The 23,470-nt window shown below is 55.9% G+C and overlaps 1 protein-coding gene across 4 annotated transcripts in view; it reads right to left on the bottom strand.

The window, feature by feature from the left end:
* The window catches only part of PLCG1 (phospholipase C gamma 1), a 55,326-nt gene that overhangs the window by 21,227 nt on the left and 10,629 nt on the right, over positions 1 to 23,470 (bottom strand). For all 4 annotated transcript variants that reach the window (XM_064521409.1, XM_064521411.1, XM_064521410.1 and 1 more), the window contains exons 2-6: positions 9,447 to 9,599; positions 8,238 to 8,331; positions 7,803 to 7,850; positions 2,009 to 2,093; positions 425 to 508 (exon numbers count right to left, since the gene is read on the bottom strand). In XM_064521409.1, the coding sequence (XP_064377479.1) occupies positions 425 to 508; positions 2,009 to 2,093; positions 7,803 to 7,850; positions 8,238 to 8,331; positions 9,447 to 9,599 (464 nt within the window). The remainder of the gene's footprint in view (positions 1 to 424; positions 509 to 2,008; positions 2,094 to 7,802; positions 7,851 to 8,237; positions 8,332 to 9,446; positions 9,600 to 23,470) is intronic.

Raw genomic sequence — 23,470 nt, 5'->3', positions numbered from 1 at the left:
CACCGGGCTGTGGTGCCGTATGAAGGCAGTCATGGTCAGCTCCCACCTCTCCTGGAGCAGCTCTAGGTGTCTGGCCCTCACCTCCTCTCTGTCCTGCTCCTTGCGCCACCGTTCACAGCAGTGTCAGGCACGGACCAGGGGACAGACGCTGGGCTGAGAGGTGCTCCAGCCTGGCTTCGACGCGAGCCAGGATGGCAGGGCTCTGTCCTGCCTTGCTAACCTTACAGCTACTGCTCACACAGCCCTCGAAGCGCCGTGCTAATCAGGCTAAAGCAAAACCTTATTTACTCCCTGCCTTCCCTGGCTTAAGGAAACAAGCTATTAGTTGAGGGAGGCAGAGTTAAAAAAGGCAATTAACAGAAAAAGCCCAGTAACAAACACAGCTCTCCTTCCCCACCCCTGACCTAGAGAATTCAGCTCTTACCATTTTTTGGGCGCTGAACATCAGGCTGCGGTACAGCTGTGCAAACTGCCCGTACGTTATATCCCCGTTCCTCTGCTCCACGTCCTACGGCCAAGAAGAGCAGAGGTTTTACAGGGTCCACAGGCAGCTCTGCAGGAGACCTGCAGGGCTTGTGGCTGCGGAGTCCCACCTGCCCTCAGGATCCCCCACAGCAGGGCTGGAGATGCTCCCGCAGAGGGGGAAAAGGAGGAGAAAAAGCACAGACCTTGGCCTGGCTTTGCGTCCACCTTCATACCTTTCTGCCAGGAACAAGGGGACCACACCAGTGTCCAGGGACACGAGCATATCCTAAAACTGTGCTACCAGCATTCCCCAAGCTCACCCATATAGAGGCATCACTGTGCTGGTCATAAAAGCATTGCAGCTTACTTGAATAGTTACAAAAGGATCGTTTTATTTTTCATTTGCAGCGAATATTTGAAGTGTCTGCAATTTGTGTTGCAATCTGCAACACATGAGGCATATGCTCTTCTTTGCATGCAGTGATCTTTGGCCCTCAAGTTTATTGCTGGTGGAAGTGAATGACAGAGATGACCTGGTGCCTGAGCTCAGAAACGTTGACTTTGCAAAGCCTACCCCCTGTGTTAGCTACACACAAAACTACTCATCTGCGAGTGGGGCTGTAAAACGTGGGCTGGTAGAGGAACCCCTGCTCTCAGCCCAGCTAAGAGACCCCAGCAGGATCTGACTCGCATGCACTTCTCCACCCCTTCGCCCCTCATACAGGGCAGGGGTCCTTGGGAAGGCTGGTGGGAGCAGCGGGATCTTTCTTCGGAAAACTGGACCCCGGGCGAGCAGAGACGTTTGCAGCAGCGCGCGAAGAGCCAGGCCCTCTGGTAACCCAGGGAGGGTCGGAAGCAGCAGGGTTTCTCAGCTCTGCTCTCCACTCCACTTTCAACCTCACGTGAACGTAGCTCAGTCCCTTCCACCCCTGCCCCTTATTTTCTCACTATAATTTTTTTTTCCCCAATTTCCTTTCTCCCAGGGGTCTTATGAAGCTTTAAAGACTATACAAGTCCAGCACGTTAAGATCATCCGAGGCCATACCCCTGCCACGTCGGTATTTCGTAGAGACCAAATGGCCGTGGCGGAGAAGCCGGTGCAGCTCCATGCCCTTCTCCCAGCCATTTCTGGGCGTGCAGCGGCATGGGCAGAGCCACCGCTCGTCCCCCCAGGCAGCGGGGCCCAGGGCGGGGGCCGGCGCTGCTGAGCTCTGCCCCGGCAGGGCAAAGCCTGCGCCGGGAGCCAGCGCCAAGGCTCGCCGGGAGCCCGGGCGCCCGCGGGGAGGAGCGGGGGCAGCGTGGGAGGCCGCGTGCGGGAGCAAAGGGTGCTGGCCACCGGCGGGCCAGGGCGCGGCACCAGTGGGAGCTGGCACCTCTTCAGACACGGCAGTGGGTGGGGGCCCTCCCGGGAAAGGCTGGGAGCCTCTGTGGTGTGCAAACGCACCGTGGGAGTTCGGGCACCGCGAGCTTTTGCTTAGAAGCAGGCAGCAGGCTGCCGAGGGTCCCCGGCGCAAACGGGAGAGGGAAGGGGCTGTGAACTCACCGTCAGTCTCTCCCGCAGGAACCTCATGTTGGGGACCCGGTAGTTGACCTGGGACAGCATGCTCTTCAGGTCCTTGGCCGAAATCCTGGCTCGGCAGGGGAGAGAGGGGAAACATTCAGGAGCTGTGGGACCGGAGAGTCTCACCCTGGCACGCAAAGAGCAGCCATGCCCCGAGGGACATCGGCAGCAAATCACGAGGACGGGCGTGCATCCCCGGAAAGACACAGTCGTCGGGACCCAAGGCAAAACAGAACATTTCCCGCTTAGATACACATTGTACCTATGTTCTGCGTGGGGAGCAGAGCTGGGAGATGCAGTATTTTTAAGCTATTTGGGCCCAAATGTGGAAGCTGGGTGACCGAATCCTTTCCAAAACCCCTTTTCTGACAGGTGGAGGGAGCTGGAGGTGGGCAGGCTTTGCAAGCGATCTGGGCCAGGCTAATTTTATCCTGAAGAGATTAAAAACTGTTTTTGTCATCTCTAGCCACAGATACAGACCTGCCACCTCTTGCCCAGCTGCAGCCGGCAGGAGGAAGTACGGGGACACCTCCCGTCCGTAGGCTTTGAGAGCCGAGACATCTGCGTGCAATAACTTCCAGGCAACCCCCACCTTAAAAACTAGACCTCCGGGTCTGCCCCGGCAATCACAGGATGCCGGCACGTTCGCGCCGCAGCACCGCGAGGACTCACGTGTCGGGAGCCCAGAAGAGGAGCCTGGCTCTGGCTCCCGTGCCATCTCCTGTGCCAGCACCCTTGGGACCGTGCAGGCAACTTGCTTCTACTCACCGACAGGACCACAAAGGAAAAAGGCTGGCGCACGGCCCCAGCCTCTCCTGCCCTCTCTGCACGGTTAAGTGGGCTACAGAGCCAGCAACGGTCTCAGCGCGAGCAGCAGCTCGAGCAGTTTCCTCCCCAGCACGCAGAGTCGCCCCTTGTGGCTCAGGCAAGGCTTTTCGGGAAGGAGAGCCCGCCTCGCACCTCCTCCAACGCACAAACCTCTGTGCTGCCCAGCGCGGTCCGGAGAGCAGGCGGGTCCGAGCAAGAGCACGCGGCTGCCGCAGCCCTGGGTGACGGGGAACGCGGGCGGCGCGGGGGAGCGAGACAGGATCGCCAGGCAGGGGAGAAGGCGGCTATGGGACATGGCCTCACACGTCAAGGACTGTAGGGTGCAACAGCTCTCGTGGCATCCCTGAGGGAAGCCCAGGGCCCCCAAAAGACCAGCCGGGACAACTGTCTCGGTGGTGCTATCCACTTCTCCATCTCCCGCCTCTGCCCTGGCCTGCAGGGATTTCTTCCCAGAGGCCACGGTCTGGAGAAGGAAGGAAATGGGGCTGGGGAGAAGTGCCCGGAGCGTGGGAACCCCATGACACTACAGCGTAACCCCAGCAAGAGGGGATGGGGGCAGAGCACCACCGTGCCAGCTCACCCCACGCGGGCCAGACGTGCCAGGGGAGGTGCAACGGGCACCAAATCCGGTGCCCCACCTGGACCAGCTGGGGAGAGACCTCAGCGGCGACCTCAGCGGCTGCCGCCAGCCCTTCTCCCCCCGGCTCCGCACGCTCTGCTAGGTGCACGGCACACGAGGGGGCCCCTGGAGCCAGTGCAGAGCACTGTACAACTCACTCCAGTTTCACCAGGCCATTTTCACAGTCCGGGGAAGGACTGAACTCTGGATGCACGAGGCCTGCGACATCACGAGGAACAAAACGAGCACGGTGCAAGAGCTGCACGTCCCACCCCAGGCCGGCTGCGATTAGCCCTGCGGTCCCAGGGGGCTGGGGTGGTGACACACCGAGCGTCACTGCCGCGAGAGGCATGCAGAGACGGCATGTCCACGCTGAACCGGGGTGGGAGCAGCTTCCACGCCACGTCGCGCTGCAGCTTCCCGACGGCCTCGGCCGATGACACCGCCGTCACGTTTCCACGGGGGCCGTAAGAGCTGGGCAGGAGGTCTGCAGCCCAGGGGAGGTGCTGTGCCACGAACCGTGGGTCTGCCCCACAGCACTATGAAGTGGAAAACAGCAGTCCCTCTAAATGCTACGGCCAGCATCCCCCTCTGCTGCTGGTAGGAGGACAGGGTATGCAGTGATGTTATTTACTGTCTTATTAGTAATATTAAAGTGCTCAAGACCTTGGCTAAACAGCTTGGTAATATTTTAAGACAAGAAAGTAAAAAAAATAAACAAATTAACCTCTTCTATGGAAGGTTTTTTTTGTTTTTTTGGGGGGGGATTTTTTTTTTTTTTTTTAAGGTCTCATGACAAACAGGCCAAAGGACAGATCCAGCCATCTCGGAGGGGATGGAAATGCTCCCTGTGTCCCGCCCCCCGCGCCATGATCCTGCTCCTGGGCACGGGCAGCTTTCCGAGCCCAAGGCGAAACACTTTCCTCCAGAGCACTTTGGAAAAGAACAGCATCCTGTTATCCTCCTTCCACCAAACTTCCCTTGAAAAAACAAACACCCGGAGGCCTTGCAGCCAGGGAAAACAGCCCACACCTGCGTGCGTGCCGGTGCAGTGCCAACGCCGGTGACGAGCCCCTCCGAAGCGGGGGCTCTGCTGGTCTCGGCCCCCCGCACAGGGCAGGAACGGGCAGCAGCGCCTGCAGCTTCCAAAACCTGCTACTCTGGAAAGCACCGAGGTTGTTGATGATTTGTAAGAGAAGTGTTTAAAAAAAAAAAAAAAGTCACCACTCACTATTCCCTTTTCAAATCCGTTTCTGGGCTCCAAAGCAAAAGCAAAACACCCCAGTGACCCCAAAGCGAGCACTGAAACACCTCGTGGGGGTGAGGAGCTCGTCCAAAAGCCCTGTAACGTCTGCCTCTGCTTTACAGAAAACACATGGCTGCTGGAAAAAAAGGGCAACCTGAAATCTCTCTGCGTCCCCTCTCTGTGCTGTGGCACTTATTGCACTTTGGGCAGGATCGGCAGTTCTGTCAGTTAAGTGGTTTGCATTTAATCCTTTCCCCTTGACCGGCAGCTAAGGGATACCCCGTATTTTGCTGCCTTAACTCTAAACACTAATAGAAAGATGATGTTAAACAAATCCACAGGAGAAACGCACCAGGCTGGCCGTCAGCTCTGCTGAACGCACCTTGGGCAGATGCACCTCAGTCTCCTCTGTCCTGCCATGGAGCCATTTCATTAGCTTTAGTCCATAACGGATGAGAAAAAACACGGACCACCTTTCTCTCGCGGCCACGCTCCAAACCCTCACGCAGCCATTCCCGCACCTGCCTCAGCCTTCGCTGCTGCCGAACACGCAGAAATCCAGCTTTCGAACGCGACGCACGCAAAGGAGAGCGCCAGCATCCCCATCCGGAGCCACGGGACAGGTCACCTCCTACAGCCAGGGCTCCTCGGGGCAGCCCACGAGCTGCCCTCCTGCTTGCTCCCCCCTCGCACCCAGCCAGCGAGGGCAACCCGTACGCCCAGTTACGGGGCAGGAAAACCAAGCCTTGATTCGAAAGGCCTGTGGCAGATGCAGAGCAGCTGCAACACATTAAAGGCCCCCCTCTCCTTCCCCTTCCACCCCTGCGAGGACTGACCCCTCCTCCGCCAAGCCCCAGTGCACCAAGCCCCGCTCCCGCCAGCCACGGCGCAAACCGCTGCGAGGGCGAAACGGGAGGGCCGGGGTGGGTCACGGCGTCCCACTTCTGGCACTCGGAGGCAGCCCGGGAGCGGACGTAAAGCCCGCGTTCATTCAGGTCGGGATCACAGCCACCCACGTCCCGCTGTAAGCAATGGGAAGGAGACGGGGCCCCTCCAAAACACTCCCTCTCCACCGGCGAGGGAAATCGGATCCGAATTTTGGCCACATCAGTTCTCTGCTTACAGCTAAGCAGGACAGATGGGGCCTTCGCCTGGAGAGGTCTGCACAGCATCTACACGTCATCGCACACCACCAAACACCTCCAGACACCGCTCTGGGAAATTTAAGCTCAAGCTGCCCTGGGAAGAGAGCAGGAGAGATGAGGCCCCACCAGTTCCCAAGGGGAAATCCCAAAGAGGATTCCCAAGGGCACTGCTCAGGTGAAAACGCCCAGTGCACGGAGATTTCCTCAATGCAAAACACTCCCTCTCCCACTCTGCTCTGCTCCGGGTTTTGGCCAGGTTTAATTTAATCCCGGGCTGCCCCACAGCAGGCTTTTCTGTCTGTCCTGGCTGGCACGGGCCAGCATGCAAGGTCTGGACGGGAGGCAGAAACACAGCAATACGAACACATACAACACAGCGGGACGAGACGACCTGCTCACTTCACCACTCCCGGCAGACTACCGAGCCGTCGCTCTGGCCGGCTCCTCCGCAGGACGGACCCGTCTGACCACAGTGCAAACTCACCCGCGGTTCCCTCGGCCGTGAGCCCCCGCCGCAGAGAGCCAGGTTCACGAGCGCAGCTACGAGAAGTTTCTGGCAGGAGCTTCCTGCAAGGACCAGGAGGACTCCAGGGCTCGGGGCAAAATGTGGAAATCATTAGCACTGCTAGATTAATACCAGGGGAGAGGCAAAATGGAAGGTCCTCTGGCATACAGCGATCTGCCAGGTGCTCCGTTGCCAGGGCAGTAAGCCCAGCCTAGGCAAATAAAGGGAGCAGATGGAGCCCAGGTGCTCCAGCGTCGCCCGAGCGCACGTACTGCTGTATCCGCGACGTCTCCAGCTCTTCCCTCCGCTCTCCCCTCTCCCGAGCGGGCCGGCCGTCTCGGGGGAGCTGAGGAGCACGGAAATCAATACCGAAAGGCTAACACGCTCGGTTAACATCACGAGGGAAAATCGTGTCCCAGTGACAAAAGGAGGCAAATAACAGCACCTCGAGAGGAGAAGACTGCCAGCCACCATGTGCCCTGGGCAGGGTGGACTGCAGGAGCAGGGGGAGCACAGGCAGGGAGCTGAAAGTCACCTCCACAACAGGGCCTATGTCCCCTTCCCCGATCTCCCCCTGGATTGACCTGATTCTCCTCATGACGGGTCCAAGCGTGACATCTCATCTACTAGGATATCACAGATATTCACCCAAGAACCCCACAGGCAGCGGCCCTGCTGCAGCCCACCGACCAAAACTCAAGCGGTGGGAAGAGCCACAGCTTCACAGACCTCAGAGGAGGAGAAGCAAACAAATGGGGTGGCATGGGGTGGCATGGGGGTGACGAGTAACAAGCACAATCCAGTTTAGCCCCAAACCGGGTAGCCAGAGCTGTCTGTTGGCTCTTTCATATTTGTTTCCCTTGGCGATGTCAGTTGGGGGGGTGAAGGTGTCTCAAGGTGTTACTGGGTCCAAACAGCAGAGAAACAGGTCAGGGAAACAAAGATGACATTTTTTTTGATGTTTTAATTCAGTGAAAACCAGCCAGGAAAGGATTCGATTAAGGTTTCTTGGAAATGAAAACTAAAAATATAAAAAACTCAAAAGAAGCCTTTGTTTTGCATTTTAAAGTGAAAGGGAAACCCTTCTAGCTCAAGCCCTCTCCTGGAAGCGGTACAAACCAGGGATCTTACGCAGCACCTGAATCCAGGTAGGCAAGTCTCGCCGTGACTCTCCGTACCCGGGACAAGAGCAGGACAGCTCTGTGCACGCAACAGTTGTCGCTGGAAGCCTTTGCAGCTCGGTACAGTCAGAAGGGGCCAAAAACATGTTCTGCTGGGGCGGGGGGGGGGGGGTTGTGGTGGTGCGGGGATGCTCTTAAAGGTGTTTCTGGTGTTTCTAGGCCCTCTTAAATATTGAGGCTTTGGCACCAGGTAAAACAGGCCTTGCTTCTGTGGATATGTAAGTCTGTGCAAGCGAGAGTTTCTCTTTTTACCTGTCTTCCCGGTTACGATCCAGCGAGTAGAACTGCTTCCGGAGCCATCTAGAAGGAAAGACACAAACATGCACACACTCAGCCTTACCTTCTCAGCAACGAGCCCGTTCTGCTTGCTGCTGTAGCCAGGAGACGCTCGACGTCTCACCACCCGCTCGCACAGCCCTCCTTCCCATCAGAGGACCTGGCTCTGCTCCCCTTCCAGGGCAGCCTGCCGTACTTTCACGCAGAGAACCTGCACCCTGCGACACTCTCCCTGCCTGAGAGCGACTGCACAGAGAAGTCTGCACAAAATCAAAGGTACGGGGAGCTGGAGGCTCGCTGGGATAAAAATCCAAGCCTGGGACAAGGGCAGAAGGACCCTGCTGAGAAGCTGCCTGCTCCGTTCCCTCAGCCTGGGCCTCTCACTCCCCCGCACACGGACAAGTTTCTCACCTTTCAATCTGCAGGGGGGTGGCAGCCTTTAAAGTGTCTGTCACCAGCCAGTTCAGCCCTTTGATCCACATGTTGACCTCGTCCTCGGAGGTGGCTGTGGAAAGAAGGAAGAGGAGAAATGGGAGGAAAGGACATAGAGGCTCGCTAGCCCAAACCTCTTGAGGCTACCCCCAATGCCGTGGATCCCTTCCCTCATCCCGCGGGAGGCAGCTGCTGTCAGACAGGATCTCTCCTTGCAGAGTTTCTCCAGTTGGCTGCTCTCCCTGCTGAGCTCCTGCTCATCTCCCTCAGGACGTGCGCAGCTGGGTGGGCGCCACCCCCTCCACATCTCATGCTTTGCTCCGTTCAGTTCCTGAGCACTAGGGTGTTATCCTTGTCCCCAAGGAGTAATGCTCAGGCTACCCTGGGTGACGGGTCAGGAACTCCTTGGGAATGTGTGCCAGCTCCTCCTTAACCTCTCCATTACCAGCTGCATCCTTTCCAAAGGCAGAAGTGCTCCCTCTGTCCCTGCGTGCTGCAGTGAGCAGTAGGCAGATTAGCCATGGGCATTCAGCGTGACTGCCTCCATCAGTTTGTTTAAACGAGACACAAGATTGAGCACTGTTAGTGGAAAAAGTTATCCATCAGCTGAACTATAGCAAGTGATTATGAGCCCATCTTCCACCCATCCCAGACAGGAGGTAACTCAACAGCGCAGACCTCTGCTCATCAACAGCCAAACACAAGACTCGCTGCTCCCAGTCCAGCCTAAGTCAACCAACAAGATGTTTAGGAAAACTGAAACAACACATCAGAGTTACCATTTGTCACCAGCAGTAACTGGCAGTGTTTTCCTGCTCAGAACTGCAAAGCAGAAGTGAGTGGGCTTTTACCACTTCATGTGCATGGCCAGTTACCACAACTCAGCTGATGAACGCTAACATGCCAAGCTGAGATAACACAATTTATTTCAAGCACACGTTTGAACCAAAGGGTTCAGTTCATAGAGCTTTTGGTTTTGCCAGGTGAGTTAACTGCCTTAACTAGATCAGCGTGAGCATCAGTGAAACAGTGTCAATTCTTCCAAAGACACCTCCTGATCATGGTGAAAACATCTGCCCAGGGATACGCTCCCCTCACTCCTGGAAGGATGCGTGCAAAGTCCGGGTACTGCGGTGACGAGGCCTGTTCTGCCTTGCTGGCACAGCCCCAGGGCCGCGAGTGCTTTACCTTGCAAGCTGAGGGTCTTCAGCCTGAACTCCATGCCGTAGAGGACAACGAAGCAGTGCGACTGGTCTGGTCGGAAACATGGATCCTCCTGGTACCGGTCAAAGTCACGTGAATTCCTTCCTGGACGAATCTCTTTGATTTCACGAATATCGACTAAGAGATAAAGGGGGAAGGGAAGGAGAGTTAGTGAACGGCCAGGCCTGGGGGCTGCGGTCACTGCACTGTGAGGTCGGGCAGCCGAGGGTGCCTTCGGGAGGACTGACTTCTCACCTCTGACGAGAAGCATTTCAGGAGCCCCAGCTCATGTTTTCAAACCAAAATGGAGACCTCACCACTTATCTTGCACATCTCCCTCACCGCGTCAGGGTGACGGCACGCACACGAGCTTGTGAGCGCAGCCACTTCTTACCAGTTCCCTAGAAAACCTTGCCAGCCACCACCATGCTTATCCCCCCGTGTGTCCCCAAAGAACGGTGGGGTCTTTCCCCCACGGTGATCCCCAGCCAGGACACACGACAGCTCGGGACTGCTTGCTCCAGCGTGAGCGATGGGCTGCACCGAGCGGCGTGGGCTACGAGCTCCAGCTGACGTGCCACGGACCGCCCGGCTTCGACCACCGCACCGCCTCCAGCTTGGTGCCTCTCACCCTCCCGAGCCTGCCCGCCCCGCAACGCCACGCCAGCCCGGCAGGCAACGCTCTGGTCCTGCCGCGCCGGAGGGACCGCGATCCGCGCGGCTACAGTGGCGGCGAGTTTCTTAGCTCTTTGGCTTCACACCCCACGCTTCCCTCTTCCTCCCACCAACAGACATCTGTAAGCTGCGTTTTTTTCTTTTTTTTTGCCTTTCAAGAGAGCAGCATTTAAGAAAGCCTTTCCCGAGGCAAAGCCTCCGAGGGCACAGCCTTCGGCCCGGCTACGGGGCATCCCGTTTGCAGCTCCTGCGCCTTACGAGCGCCGCGGACCTAAGGTCGGCTCCTCTCCAAACTCACGTTAGACGCTGAACCTGCCCCGATTCCTGGCTTACTCAGCTCAGCGGTGCCCCTTCCTCCCCTCTCCCCACCTTCACCCGGAGTTGTGGTGCCGTCTCCACGGGGCTGGCCAGGACGAGCACTGCCGGCGCAGCGGCCGACTCGCCCGGAGACCCGCGAAGGGAGAGCGCGAGGCTGTAAATCTGCGGGCGCAGCTCGAGCCGCAGCTCCGGCCGGGAAACAGCAGCCTGCTCCGCGCCGGCCACCTCGGTGCCACGAGCACCTTGGCTCGGGGAGGCCGCGAGCGCTCCAGCTAGAGCGTGCCAAGACGTTAAACGCAGAGACGAGAGGGAGCTCCGGAGGAGCTGGTAGGGGAACGTCTCGCGGCCCGCTCGCCTCCCTCCCCAGGGGAAATTCTGGGAAAGGATTCTCATTACCATAAAACAAAGAGAAAACAACAACAGCAGCAGCAACAAAAAACCCCAAAGCCCCAAGAATCTTTGCTTCCTGGAAAAATAAAGTTTCTTAAATGCTCAGGGGAATCAAACAACAACATTTCTGAGTCACGTTTCCAAAGCAGATGATGCTTCTGAGCAATGTGGGATGGAGATTACTGCAAACCTGGCGTGTAATTCATCCCAATTAAACTCCACTTACTGCAGGCGCTGCGGATCGACTTGCCCTTCGGTTCAATTCACTGCAGTTTAACGCCAGGCAGAAATGTGACCTGCTCATCAGCGACGGCAGAGCCTGGCAGCACCGAGCCGGATCGTGAGCAACGATACTCGCTCCAAACAAATACAGTAGCAAGCCCAGAAATTCGGCACGACTTTGGGGAGACTTGTCATAAACATTACATGAGAAAAGCGGGATCCTCTTTAAACCAAACTCTCTCTGCTGGGGAAGCAGAGTCACAGCAGCCTCCGGACTATAGATACTTGTTTTAAAACCACTTTTGTGCTGTGATTTGCACTTTCTGCACACACACCAAATGTGTAGATAGGAGAAACACACCAAAACCTGGATGGTCTTCTACCTTTTGACAGGATATACCATGCAGCACAGTAAATCAGCATCCAGAGACAGTGGCAACCCACCCACTTGCCTGACTCCGGACAGAACTAGCTCAGATCATTGCAATAACACTCAAAACTCTGCAAATAAGGGCAAATGCACAGAAAGATCCAGCTCCTTGGGACTCTAAAGGGCAGGCAGACAAGTTTCCTAAAACAGGCAAGAGTGCGACTTTCTAAGGCATCACCTACCCAGCAGAAACGGGCTGGCTGGAGATTCAAACATTTGCTTGTCCTGTCATAATCTGTGCATATGCTCACATCCTTAGTGAAAGGGCATGCCATTTTATCCCTAAAAAAGGGTATCACAGCATTCAAAAGTTACAGTCTTTGCATGCATGACATGCACAGCAGGGCTGAAGACTATCCCTGTCTTTAAAGGACACGTCGCTTGACAAAATCAGTTGGAAAGAGCTGCCAGCTGGGTTTTCACAGTAGTTTACCAGGCGATAACTAATAAGTACATGCTGTCTCTCAGTGGAAAGAAGGTGCCAGAACGGTAATAGCCTTCCTTTGCACCAGACCTCCAGCGTCTCGTCTCCACTGAGGGATGCCGCAGGGTGCTAACCATGCCCCGCATTCGCTTCTTGCTGCAAAGAGCGCCCATGGGTTAGCGGGGATAGAGCTGTTGTTGCAAACCGCATGCCTAAAATCCACGCTATGGAGAAAACCCTGGAGCAAACGAGGAGGTTCTCAAAGGCAGGAGCATGCAGGGAATTTGTACGGCCAAAAGCAGTCCCTGGGAGGACACCGTGCACCTGGAGGGAGCAGGGCAAAAAGCACTAGCCCACGCATGCTTGCAGCTGCTTGCTCAGCTCTCTCCTCCTCCCAAACACGCCTGTGTGTGCTGGGGAGAAGGCGGTTTAGGGCTTGGTTTATGCAGTCCTCTTCACGCCACACCGATCTACTGCAGATCAGCCCTCTCTAGCTCCACTGTCTCTAGTGACTCAGATACCTTCCAGCACCTTTGCACTGTGGAAGGAAATGACTCTTCAGCAGGAAGCACGGCAAGCGCAAATGCCACCATCCCAGTCAAGCAAGCACTGACACGCTGCTTCCCCGAACCAGCCCGTGCCCTTTGCTTCCAGCACGCCTCCATGCCTCTGCGGTGCCCGCTTCCGCGTCTGCTGCGAGCCCACCGCAACGCCACGCGCCCATCCCTCCCGCCGCAGCGCCGCCCCGTCCCACCACCTCCAGGGCCAGATGGACCACTCCAGACAACAAACCAGACTCCAGCCCAGGAGTATTTCCACCTCAGCTTGCAAGAGCCACAAGTAAAACACAGACATCTCAGCAAACAGCAGGCGCCCTCCCGAAGGTAAACAGGAAACCCAGCACCCCGCTGCAGTCTCTATGCCCTTGCAAGCTTGGGCAACTTTTTTTTCTTTTCCCTCTCCTCCGCGGCCTGCTCTGACCACGATTGCTGTAGCAAGTGCCAAGGGCTGCTGATCCCACGCACTTGGATCTGCTCGCCAGCGCCTGCGCTTACTTGGGGAGAGCAGAGTCCCTGGCAGGGAGCGCTGTGTGGGGGAGCCTGGTCCCCCCAGGGCGGGTGGGTGGGGGGAGCTGGCACCCAGCCTTGAGGAGGGAGTGGAAATTCAAAAGGAGAAGGTAGACAAATGGAGGCCAGCTGAAAATGTGGCAGAGATTCTCCATGTGTGCAGCAGAGAACAACTGGAGAGCACATGCTTGAAATGGAAAGTCAAGTCAGCTCTGTCGCCCTCAGCATCAGTGAGCTCCCCCGGGTGAGCGGCGGTTTGGGCTCCGTCATAACGCCCACATGTACCACCTCGGCCAGCACGGAGCCGGGAACTCACCCGCACTGCGGGGCACAGGAGGCTGATCTGACCCTAGCAGAAGGCTCCTTTGGTGACCCGCTTTGCTCTTCCCTTCTGGGCAGAGGAGGAGGCCAGCTACCAAGAAGGACCGACAGATGGTAAAGCTCCAGCACAGAGAAGTGGCAAAAGACCTCCAAGGCACAGGGAAGAGACCATTTGGTGGGGCCAGGGAGCACTGTGGTCCTACAGCACTGCAGGCCATACATCCATCAGGGCAGAGGAACAAGTGCCAGGTCGAGGCTGAACCCTCTAAAGATAAGCAACCACTCACTGGGGAAAACCACATCTCTTCACAGTAGCTGCAGAAGGCAGAAAGTGGTCCCCACCTGCAGGGACAGCGGCAGGAGGAGGGTGGACTTGGTGCCGCAGCAATAGCAGAAGTAGAGGGCAGCTCTCTGCATCCCATGGGTCCAAGAGACTTGACATCTCGGAGCGGGGACTACCAGCAAGCTTGGAGAGATGACCTCCTGATGGTAACTGGGGCCTGGAGCACGCTGGCCACCCTCCAGCTTCCCCGGGGCTGCGTGCAGACGGCACCTCTTTGGCAGGAGCCAGGAGAGGCTCTGTGAGAGAGGCAGCAAAGCCCATCCAGCCTGAGCCTCACCTGCGCTGGCAATGCTCTCAGCTTCTGCTCACACGGTGTCACATTGCACCCTGAGCTGCGCCATGCTTTGCAAACAGGTTTCTTCACAGCCCAAGCCCTGCAGCCTCCCAAGCTTATCTCCGCCCAGGGGAAAGGCCTGGACCTAATACGCAGTGGGCTGGCAATGCAGCCACGCAGGCAAACGCCTCTCCACGGCATGCCTTGCCTTCGCGCGGTGCTGCTCGAAGGCTGGCAGAAGGCCAGAGCACCGCACCGAGCTCGCTCGCCTTGCTGCCCTCAGCCACCCAGGTGCTGCCTTCTCCTGGGAGGTGCATCAGGGCAGGCCCCGGCCCTCACTCGGGCTGGCAGAAAGGTTTCTCCTTTGCCTGGCCACCAGGCAGGACGGTGCTTCTGCGAGGAGCTGAACCTCTTGGGCTTGAGGGCCTTCCCAAGCCCGCACACCCACTGCTCCATCTGTACGGAGAGATCCTGCCAGCCATGTCCTGTCTTTGCGTTAAGGTGACACCAGCCTCCAAACTGCTTGGCTTCACCAGGTCAGACAAACCCTGCCACAACGTACTCAACACCCGACGCTGTCTGGAAATCCACTCTCCTCCAGCGCTCTGCAAAGGACATGGTCACGTTTCTGGGCACAGAGCCTTCCCTCCAGCATGAGCGGGCTGCATCAGAAAGAAAAAGCTGACCCTACATCCACCCCCACCACTTAGGGAAGAAACCAAACTACCCTCTGGTTACATGAAAACCAGACCCACCCTTAAAGTGATTCAAAACTGAAGCCTCGTCCAAGCCTCGCTTAACTGCTGATGGATAGGGTGTTGTAACGTGCAAGGATAAGGACATCCTGGAACACACTGCCAAGGGTTGCAAGATTCCCATCTCTGAAGGATGTTTGGAAAGATGCTAGACGGATTTAAAAAAAAAACACTGATAAAAAGGGAGTTTAGCCCAAATTACCTTCCAGGACAGATTTATCAAGGACAGCCTCCAAGGAAACACCCACCCCTTCCACTAGCAATGCTCAGTGCAGTGTGTGTGCGTGGGGACAAACAGTGCACTGGTGACTACATACTCGCTCATATTACAGCTTGACCCCAGCTGGCTGTGATAGACTGATCCTGCCCTGGGGCAACAGGCTATTCGCTCTGGTTAAAAAAAAAAAAAAAAAAAAAAACTCGTCATGATATTTAACACTGTAGATTCCACTGAGCACCACCTGTGTCATCATTTCTAGCCTTCCCAACACTCAGAGGTGGCACTGGAAGGTCAGGCCCCCAAGAAAGAAAGTCAAGCGAGAAAGGGGAAAAAAAAGACATGACTCTTATGTGCATGGCAGTAGAAATAAAATAAATCTATTATGCAAGAGCATGGAGAATAAAGTGGTGGTATCAACCTCTTAATATTTCAATAGAAGCCCACTGTCTCTGATATTCAGGCCAGCACTAGCTATTAAAAATTGCAGAAGTTTAAATAAGGATTTCAGACTGCCTTCGTTATGCACAGATTTACTGGGTGGCGAAGGGATTTCAGGACCACTCGGCTTGCACGCAGCTCACCAGACACCCGCTGAGCCCAGGGCAGGCTTGGCCTCCCGTAGGGATTTTCAGCTAGGCTTGCTCTCTACGTACACTTGGCTCTATATCAGGTTAGCTAGGACAATTCTGATTTGCCAACTGCAACTGAATACCACTCAGAAAAACAAAAATCCCATGTGATTTCAAGGGAACGGTCAAGCATGCACTAAGTGCTTTGCTGGACTGCGGCCAGAGTCTTCAGCACCTTGCAGTCTGGAGCCACGTATCGTACCCTTCAGCATTTATAAAGCCCCCTCCATCTGCAGAGCTCTGCATGGGCTCGCAAGCCTGCTTTCAGTCCAGGCGTAAACCCATCTCCATTGAAATGCAGCCACCTCCTGGGTGGAAGGCATTTCGCAACGCAGAAACGCTCTCCCAGCAGCACGTCTAGTGTGAACAACACCACGTCCAGCAGCGCTGATGAAGGCATCAGGTGGACAGTAATTATTCGAGCTTGAATTTGGCTGGACTGCAAAATTATTAAGGCTGCTCTTAATGAAATGCATGTTACACCCATAACGAACGCAAGTTGGGTCCTACGATTTATATATCTCATCTAAAAGAAACCAAAAAGTAACCCTAATCTATTAAAACCAGACATATTTTAAAGGGAAGAACCACGCACCTCTCGTTAACACAGGTTCTCAAAGTGACAACAGCTCAACCTCTCAACTCCACAAGCTTTCCTGAACGGATCAGGCTGAATCAGACAGCACAATGGCAAATTGAACCTGCCTGTGCACAAAGACACCCAGCGATGGGGTTGCTACATCCTCTTGCTGGCCACACTTACTGCCGCGCCTGCCATCAGCATTGCTGGGCACTAGCTATGGGGTTTCTGAAGCGTGGGTAACAGATGGCTTACCCGGACAGCACAACCATAACGCAGCTGAGGCCTCTAACTCAACCTTACTGCTTCTTTGGAGGCCAGGAGCAAGATGCTCCACCTCCCCCACTTCCCAGCTGCGAGAGGGAAGGGGTGCGATGGGGACGCCTGCTCCTCATGGGCCCGCGGTGAAGGTTAAGTCCCATTCTCACAGCTGTGACGAGGAACCCCGCGATGAGGAAGCACGGTAGGCAGCAGGGCCCACGCGCGAGCAGGTAGGTCCGTCGCGTGCTACCTACTCGGTGGCACAGCGCATCGGCCAAGAGCAACGTTTGCTCTAAGCCGCTGCGTTTTGCTGTAAGGTGACTGGGGTATGGTCCCAGCAGCAGCGGCACCCACAGAGAGTGCACTTGGGGAGGGAAAAAAATAGATCAAAAATAAAATAAATCAAAAACTGAGACAGCACAACAGGGAGCTCCCAATTTGCCAGGATGACTGGGAATGGCCTGGATCCAGACTCAGATCCTGGCTCATCTCCAAACGATCGCTGTCCATCAGCAAAGGGCAGAAGGACCTGGCAGGGAGCTTTCCAGGAGCGGCAGACATCCCCGTAGCTGCCGCTGGGAACCAGCGCCTCTCGCCAGCACCCGGTGAGTGCGGTTCGCGCCAGCTGCGCGCCGAGTGGCTCGGGTGCGCTCCCCGGCACACCAGCTGCTCCGTGCGGCTTCTTTGCGGGCACGAGTATTTCCTGCCCTCGTCTCGAGCTGCAGCTGCCTCAGCTTCACCTCCGCGTCACGTGCCCTGCGGTTTCCACGCTCCGGTTCCTCCCGCCCCGGCCCCCCCCCCAACAAATCTTTATCAAACGTGAAGGAAGCTGCAGGAGATGTGCAGGGAGATTACCAGGAGCTGCTCAGCTCTGTGGCCCCACGGGTCTGAGCAGAGGGAGCAGGACCCCAAGCACTGCCCTCTCTCCTCCCGCTGGCCTTCCCACATCGCACGGCGGCCACGGGCTGAGCTTCTGCTGAGACGTTACCCTACTTCTACAGGGCAGTTCAGATCTCTTCCTGGACAGTCCCATACCTTGCTGCTATACTGACATAGCCAGCTTTGGCCTCACACAGGTGACCTCCAAGGATTCATGAACATCCTCCTGATGCTGGAAGCAGAGGCAGCTGCAGGCTGGCAACTGCTACAGCCCTTAGGCTTACTCACAGCTACAAGAAATTATGAGTTAAAAAAACAAACTGGATCCCACCGTGAGCAAAGCAGGATGCTGCTATCTCACAATCTCTGCCCATCAGCCAGAGAAGACTGGGGATGTAAAAGCTGGCAGTTTCCACTGTGCTGGTATCAGCTTCCCAAAGATAACGTCATACCCAGATTCACCTGGCCTGAGCGAGCGCCACGCCAGCAGAGCCTTCTCTGCTGATGAGACACACATCCCCAGCTGTGCCTGTCTCCATCACTTGGCCGCAGCACAGTTTAGGTGGGAGGGTAGCAGGTCTCACATCAGGGCATGTCTCTATTCCCAAGGGGCTGCGTGACTTTGGGCAAAAAAATCTTTCCCCCTGCTGCTGCTGCAGCCACAGTTGCACCTCAGGAGCTACGGGGACAGGCGAGTAGCTCATGGGGGTGCGTACCGGCCCAGAGCACTCTGCTGCAAACTCCAGCTTTATGTGCAATATTACACAAGTGCAATATCCCAAGAGCCGGCATATGGTCTGACATCCTTGTCTTAAAAAACAGACAGCCAAGAGACCACACCAGCAAATAACACAAAGCAGAAGATGCTGGATCCCTGCTCCTGGCCCTGGCCCCTTGCTTCAGTTACAGCCCAAACCTTTGATTAAGAGCCAGGGGTCCCAGACCTGCAACCAGCCCCAGGCTCCCCAAATGCTCCCATGGCCTGCAAACACCCCTGCCTCTGGGACCTAGGTCCTGCTCAGAATGGTGTAGCATTCACCTGCCTCAGGGAGGCACTGACGGCACGCCGGAGCCCTGGGCTGCAGCCCGCAGCAACCAGCCAGAGAGGCCTGGGAGAGACGGGGCAGAAGAGATTCACCACTGCATCCTGCCCCAGTGCTGGCTGATTGCCAACTGGACCGGCAGTTTAATGGAGTTATTGCAGGGAATTCCTCCACGCACCCTTGCAGGGACTGTCCTTCCGTTCTCCCCTCTGCTCTCCTCGGGCGGCTTTGCTGCCACCAGGGCATTCAGCCAGGGTGTTTGCCAACGTTGCAGGGGAAGTTTGCTGAATGCAAAAAGCAAGCTCTGCCCAGGTGCCTCAGCCAGCTTCTCCTCACCGACCAGATGAGCTTTCCCTATGCGATGCTGTGCTCCTGCTGTTTCTCCTGTTCTCCCCTGAGCTTTCTCCCACATCACTGGAAATCCAGTGTCTAACGCAAGCTGGTCACTAGGGCTCCCTCCACAGCCCAAGGAGAGATGGGCACTTCATTCCAGCCCTTGTGCAAGTCTATGAGGCCTTGCGTAAGCGTACAAGGTAGGTGAGAAGAAACATCCCAGGAGACACATTGTCAATGACTACTGGAGACAGACCATCTAGCCCAATACCTTGCCTCTGGGGTGGCCAGCAGGGAACAGCCAGGGGAGAGCTAAGAACAGGGCAAGCCTATGTGACACCTCCCCCTGAATACTTTCCCACCATCCAACACTTTGCAGTTCGGGGTCTCTCGCAGAGGTGGTGTTTTATCTGTCTTGAATTTTCACTCATGACAACAGCAGAGTGCAGGCACCCAACTCGAGACCCACCAGTCAGGAGGGATGAGCCTAGGCAGCATGACTAGCCTATAAAATGCAAAAGCAGAGTCACAATTCACAATGCGGAATTCACCCAGCTCAGTGCTTGGGTCCGGGAAACACAAACTTCCTCCTTGCTGGACTCCAGCTATCCCAGGGGAGGGAATGACACATCACTGCTTCCCCCCATGAGGGCAGTGGCAAAGAGCTCCAGGAGACAAGCAACTAGATGGTAAACATGCCACGCAGGGGCCCCAGCAGTGCACTTCCTGGGAAGCTCCGGGGTTCCTCTGTTCTCCGTGGAAATTTTGTGTGGGTAAAGTCATGGGATCTTGTATTGGGATTTCTGGATTGTGCTGAATCAAAAGCTGGGCATCCCAAATGCCAGCCATGCCCACTCCCCGGAATGCACAAAGCTGGCACCCACGAAAGCCTTGGACTCCTTCCACCTTCACCACGTGGGACCGAGGAGCACCTTTCCATCCCAACACAACAACAGGGACTCCAACGTCACCTACTTCTAGGTAGGGTGGGCCAAAGCACTGCCTGCAGGGATGCTGCTCTGGACAAACCTGCACCCCGTCCCGAGATCAAACCCCGAGAGTGGCAGCTGGTGGAGCCACCTCCAGCCTCAGCCTAGTCCGCTTGAGAGGCAAAAGCTTCCATTGACTCAGATGGAAACAGGAAGCTCGGTGCTGGACGAATGGTCCGTCTAGGGGTGGCTCGGCATGCCGTGTCCAAGGTGACCTTCTCTCTGCACGGCGTCGAGGGCTCCATCCCCCAGCCTCAGCTAGAAACGTAATCACCTTACAGGAACATAACACAGCGACAGGAGGAGGGGGAAGATTTGAGAGCACGGCTCCTCCAGCCTGTGTCTCACGTTCTCCCTCCAGGGCGGATGTGCAGCAGTAACAAGATCTGAGAGGAACCGCAGAGGACACGGATGGATCGATGAGAGGCATCTGACACAGCACCGCGTCTGCACAGAGGGGGCTGGGAGCAGGCGGCAGAGGACGAGAAGCGAAGAAAACTTCCTCACCGGGCCAGACTCCATGGACAGGTTTCTCTGACAGAAAGATCCTGCCAGGGGACACTTCTGTGCAACTGCCCCGCAGTGCTGGAGCTAAGGGGGAGACCTGACAAACACCTAGGTCTCCACAGCTCTCCCGTTAACAGCCAGCTAGAGGCCCCCTGCCCACTGCCAACACAGCTCTCTGCACCGCCTGGGAGGGGAACTGGATGGACCAAGAGCAGAAGCCAGCAACGTCCTGAGCACCCAAAGGCAAAGCTCACAGCGTGACGGCCAGGAATGGGCAGGGCCAGTGAGGAAGCCATGGGGTGCTGAACAGTAGCAAGCTCTTTTTGGCGTCGCTGGGGGATTTTTGCATTCAACCCATGTGCATTCTTGACTCCTCCGTGCCCAGGGAGAGGCACGGCAAGTCACCAAAGACAAATAGAGAAGAGACATGATGCACCATCCCCAGGAAGGACTGCAGAGAGGAAAGGAGCAAAAGCCGAAGGGCAGAAAAGATTTGTCACGTTCTCAGCAAATACCAGTGATGTTCAGATGACACAACAACTCCGTTTTCACCCATCCCACCAGTCCATCCAGCCAGGCTTCTCTGATAGCGACTGAACAGCAAAGATGATCGCTAGCCAGGATATTCGATGGGCAGCAGGGAGATGGCTTATTTCTGTCAGCACAAGCCCCTGAGCTCTTTATTGCCAGGGTAAAGTTGAGAAGAAAAGAATGGGATAAAGATCCCATCTGTTGCTGAGTCACTTCAGGTCATGACAACAGCCTGACCTCTTCCCCCCGCCCCATGCCTGTCTCCAAAGCTGTTTTCAGACAGCAAAGCCAGAGCAGTCACCGAAGCACAGATCTGATTTCCAGATGCGTGCCTTCCCCTGCATCTCCCCGTGTGCCACATCCGCAGAAGGGACTCCAGTGAGCTACACTGTCCCCACACGGAGCCTAATGCACCCAGCTGGGTTGGGTGCCACAGCTGAGTGACACGACTGCTCCTTGACTCTCAGCACCGCTCCCTCCCGCCTGTCACACCACGGGAGCCAGAGAAAAAGGCAGAGCTACCCGAGTAGCTACTCCTGCAGGCAAACTGCTTGGAGGTAGGCGCATGCTCCTGTCCTGAGGCAGATAAAAATGGAGACAATGACTCTTTTCTTCCCTTTCCACCAATTTTACTCCATCTGCGCTAACTGTGCTGGGACGAGAAAACATGCTGGCTTCACTTTCTATCACCAAGGCAATAACAACATGATTGACAATCAGTCATGATGACATCTCCTTACAGCACCTTCCAGCTGAAGATCTCCAAGGGCTGAGCAGATACTAGCAAACCCACACACAGCCCTAGCAGGAGACACCAGAGGTGTTATCTTCAGGTTACATGGGAGACACAGGAGCTCTTGGTGACTGTCAGCGTGCACACACACAGCCAGACTCCTCTATTGATAGGGTTGCTTCTGTTTTAATGACCTGACCTGGGATTTATTTGGTCCCTGAACTGGAGACCTCCCCCTGCTTCCATACCAACCTGCTCCATGGTTAATACCAAACCTGGTGTGCTAAGGGTCTAAAATTGCTTGCCCGTGTCTCTAGGCCTTTTCTTAGCACACTCCAGCAGCCAAGCCACTGGGGACTACAGAGACCACGTTCTGACTACAGGCGAGACTTCTAGTGCAAGCAGCCTGGTGCAAGGCATTAGACAACATGTGAGGCACAGGGGAGGAAAAAAAGAAAATGTTCTAACCTGTTGGGACTCAGCTAAGCGGTACCCAGCACCAGGGTGAACTCCCCACTGCACAGACAGCTTGAGGAGCACAGCGGTGTTCAAGGTCTGCTCTGGCGCCCAGGACAACCCTTGGAGGTTGATGAGGGTTTTGAGCTGCAGCTCCCCATGGGGTCTGGATGGCAGCCAGGTCCAGGAGTGAAACCCCAGTGCCTGTCTCCAGCCCAGGCTGCTCACGCCAAACATCTCCCAGCCGCTGAGGACCACCACCCTTCCCTCACTGCTCAGCTGTGAGAGGAGCTGGAAAGCTCTGCTCTGGCTGCCCCAGGGCCAAGCACCAACTTCCCGCACCTGCACCAGGAGCCCTGGCAGTGCCACCCCTCTAGGCCCACCATCTTCCCTAGCCATCAGCAGGTTCTCATCAAAACCCTTCTCCTACAACATGAGCAGTCAAGGATCGACAGGCCAAGGATGGTGGGCTTGCAGGAAAGGGGGAGCACCCATGGACCCCTGGCCAGAGGAGCCGGTGGTGCAGAGGGGACAAGCGATGCCTGCGCTATGGGTGCTGGTCTCCTAACAGGAGAGCAGGTGCACTCGTGTATGATAGCTCGAGAAGCAATAGGGTGGCAGACTATCTGCTGTTGATCTGATACAGCCTGGGAATAACTGAAGCCTGCCCTGAGCTTGCACTTAGGGAGAACCTGGCGTCAGGCAGCGCCCAAACGCTCGACAAGCAGAACCATCCCACGCTCCTGCCCAACTCCTCCGTCAGCTGCACAGCAGATTTACAGGGCAGGGTGCTGAGGGGGCTAAACTCCTCTTAGACACCCTGCGCTCCCACACTGACCCTGTTATTGGATCTGGCTCGCGGACAGGGAACTGCACATGCATAGCGGTTGCCGAGTGATTTGGGGAAAGCAGAAGTTAGGTCAGAGAGAGAGAGCAATAAAGCCAGACATGCAGTTCCCACAGCTAGAGAGCTGAGGAAGAAAAGGGAAATAAAGCCATGCACACTGCAAAGAAGCGACTAAGTCACCTGCGTGATTTTTAAGATTCCCTGAGACACTGAGAAGTTAACGCAGTAAGAGTGGGACTCCAGAAAAAGGGCCGAGAGGAGGGAGGAAGAACAATAAGAGCACACACAGGAGGGATATCTTTTAATCACATTACCCAGCACTTCTTGGAGCAAGTAAACAGGAAAAAGTCTCTCAAACAGCTGCTCTACCCCGTGTCCCCATGGGGAGCAGCCTGCCACAACAGCCTTCCTTGATGTCTCTCCAGCACGAGAGAGCTCATGAAATCTTCTCAGGGATAAGGAATGCAGAGAAACCACTTGCCCTGGCATGGAAAGTCAAGCTGCCCACGTCACGCCATCTGAAATCAGCCCAGATAACCGCAGTCCTGGGCCAGGGGTAGCAAGTCAGAAGCAGAGGGAGCAGATCTATAAAGCAGAAGGGGCATATTCCCTCCCTACAGTCACCTCATGGGGTAAGATCCAGGAGGGTGGGAGATCTGCCTTACAGCAAGAGCGACTTTTAACGCTGACTGATCCAGCCTAGACAGATGTGCACATGAAACACCAAGGGAGGGAAGGAGGGAAAAAAAATAAAAAAGAAAAAAGAAAAAGGATGCTCATTC

This window comes from Dromaius novaehollandiae, chromosome 16 (assembly GCF_036370855.1).
Source record: "Dromaius novaehollandiae isolate bDroNov1 chromosome 16, bDroNov1.hap1, whole genome shotgun sequence".
Taxonomy (NCBI): domain Eukaryota; kingdom Metazoa; phylum Chordata; class Aves; order Casuariiformes; family Dromaiidae; genus Dromaius; species Dromaius novaehollandiae.
This window is presented reverse-complemented; position numbering and strand designations above follow the sequence as displayed.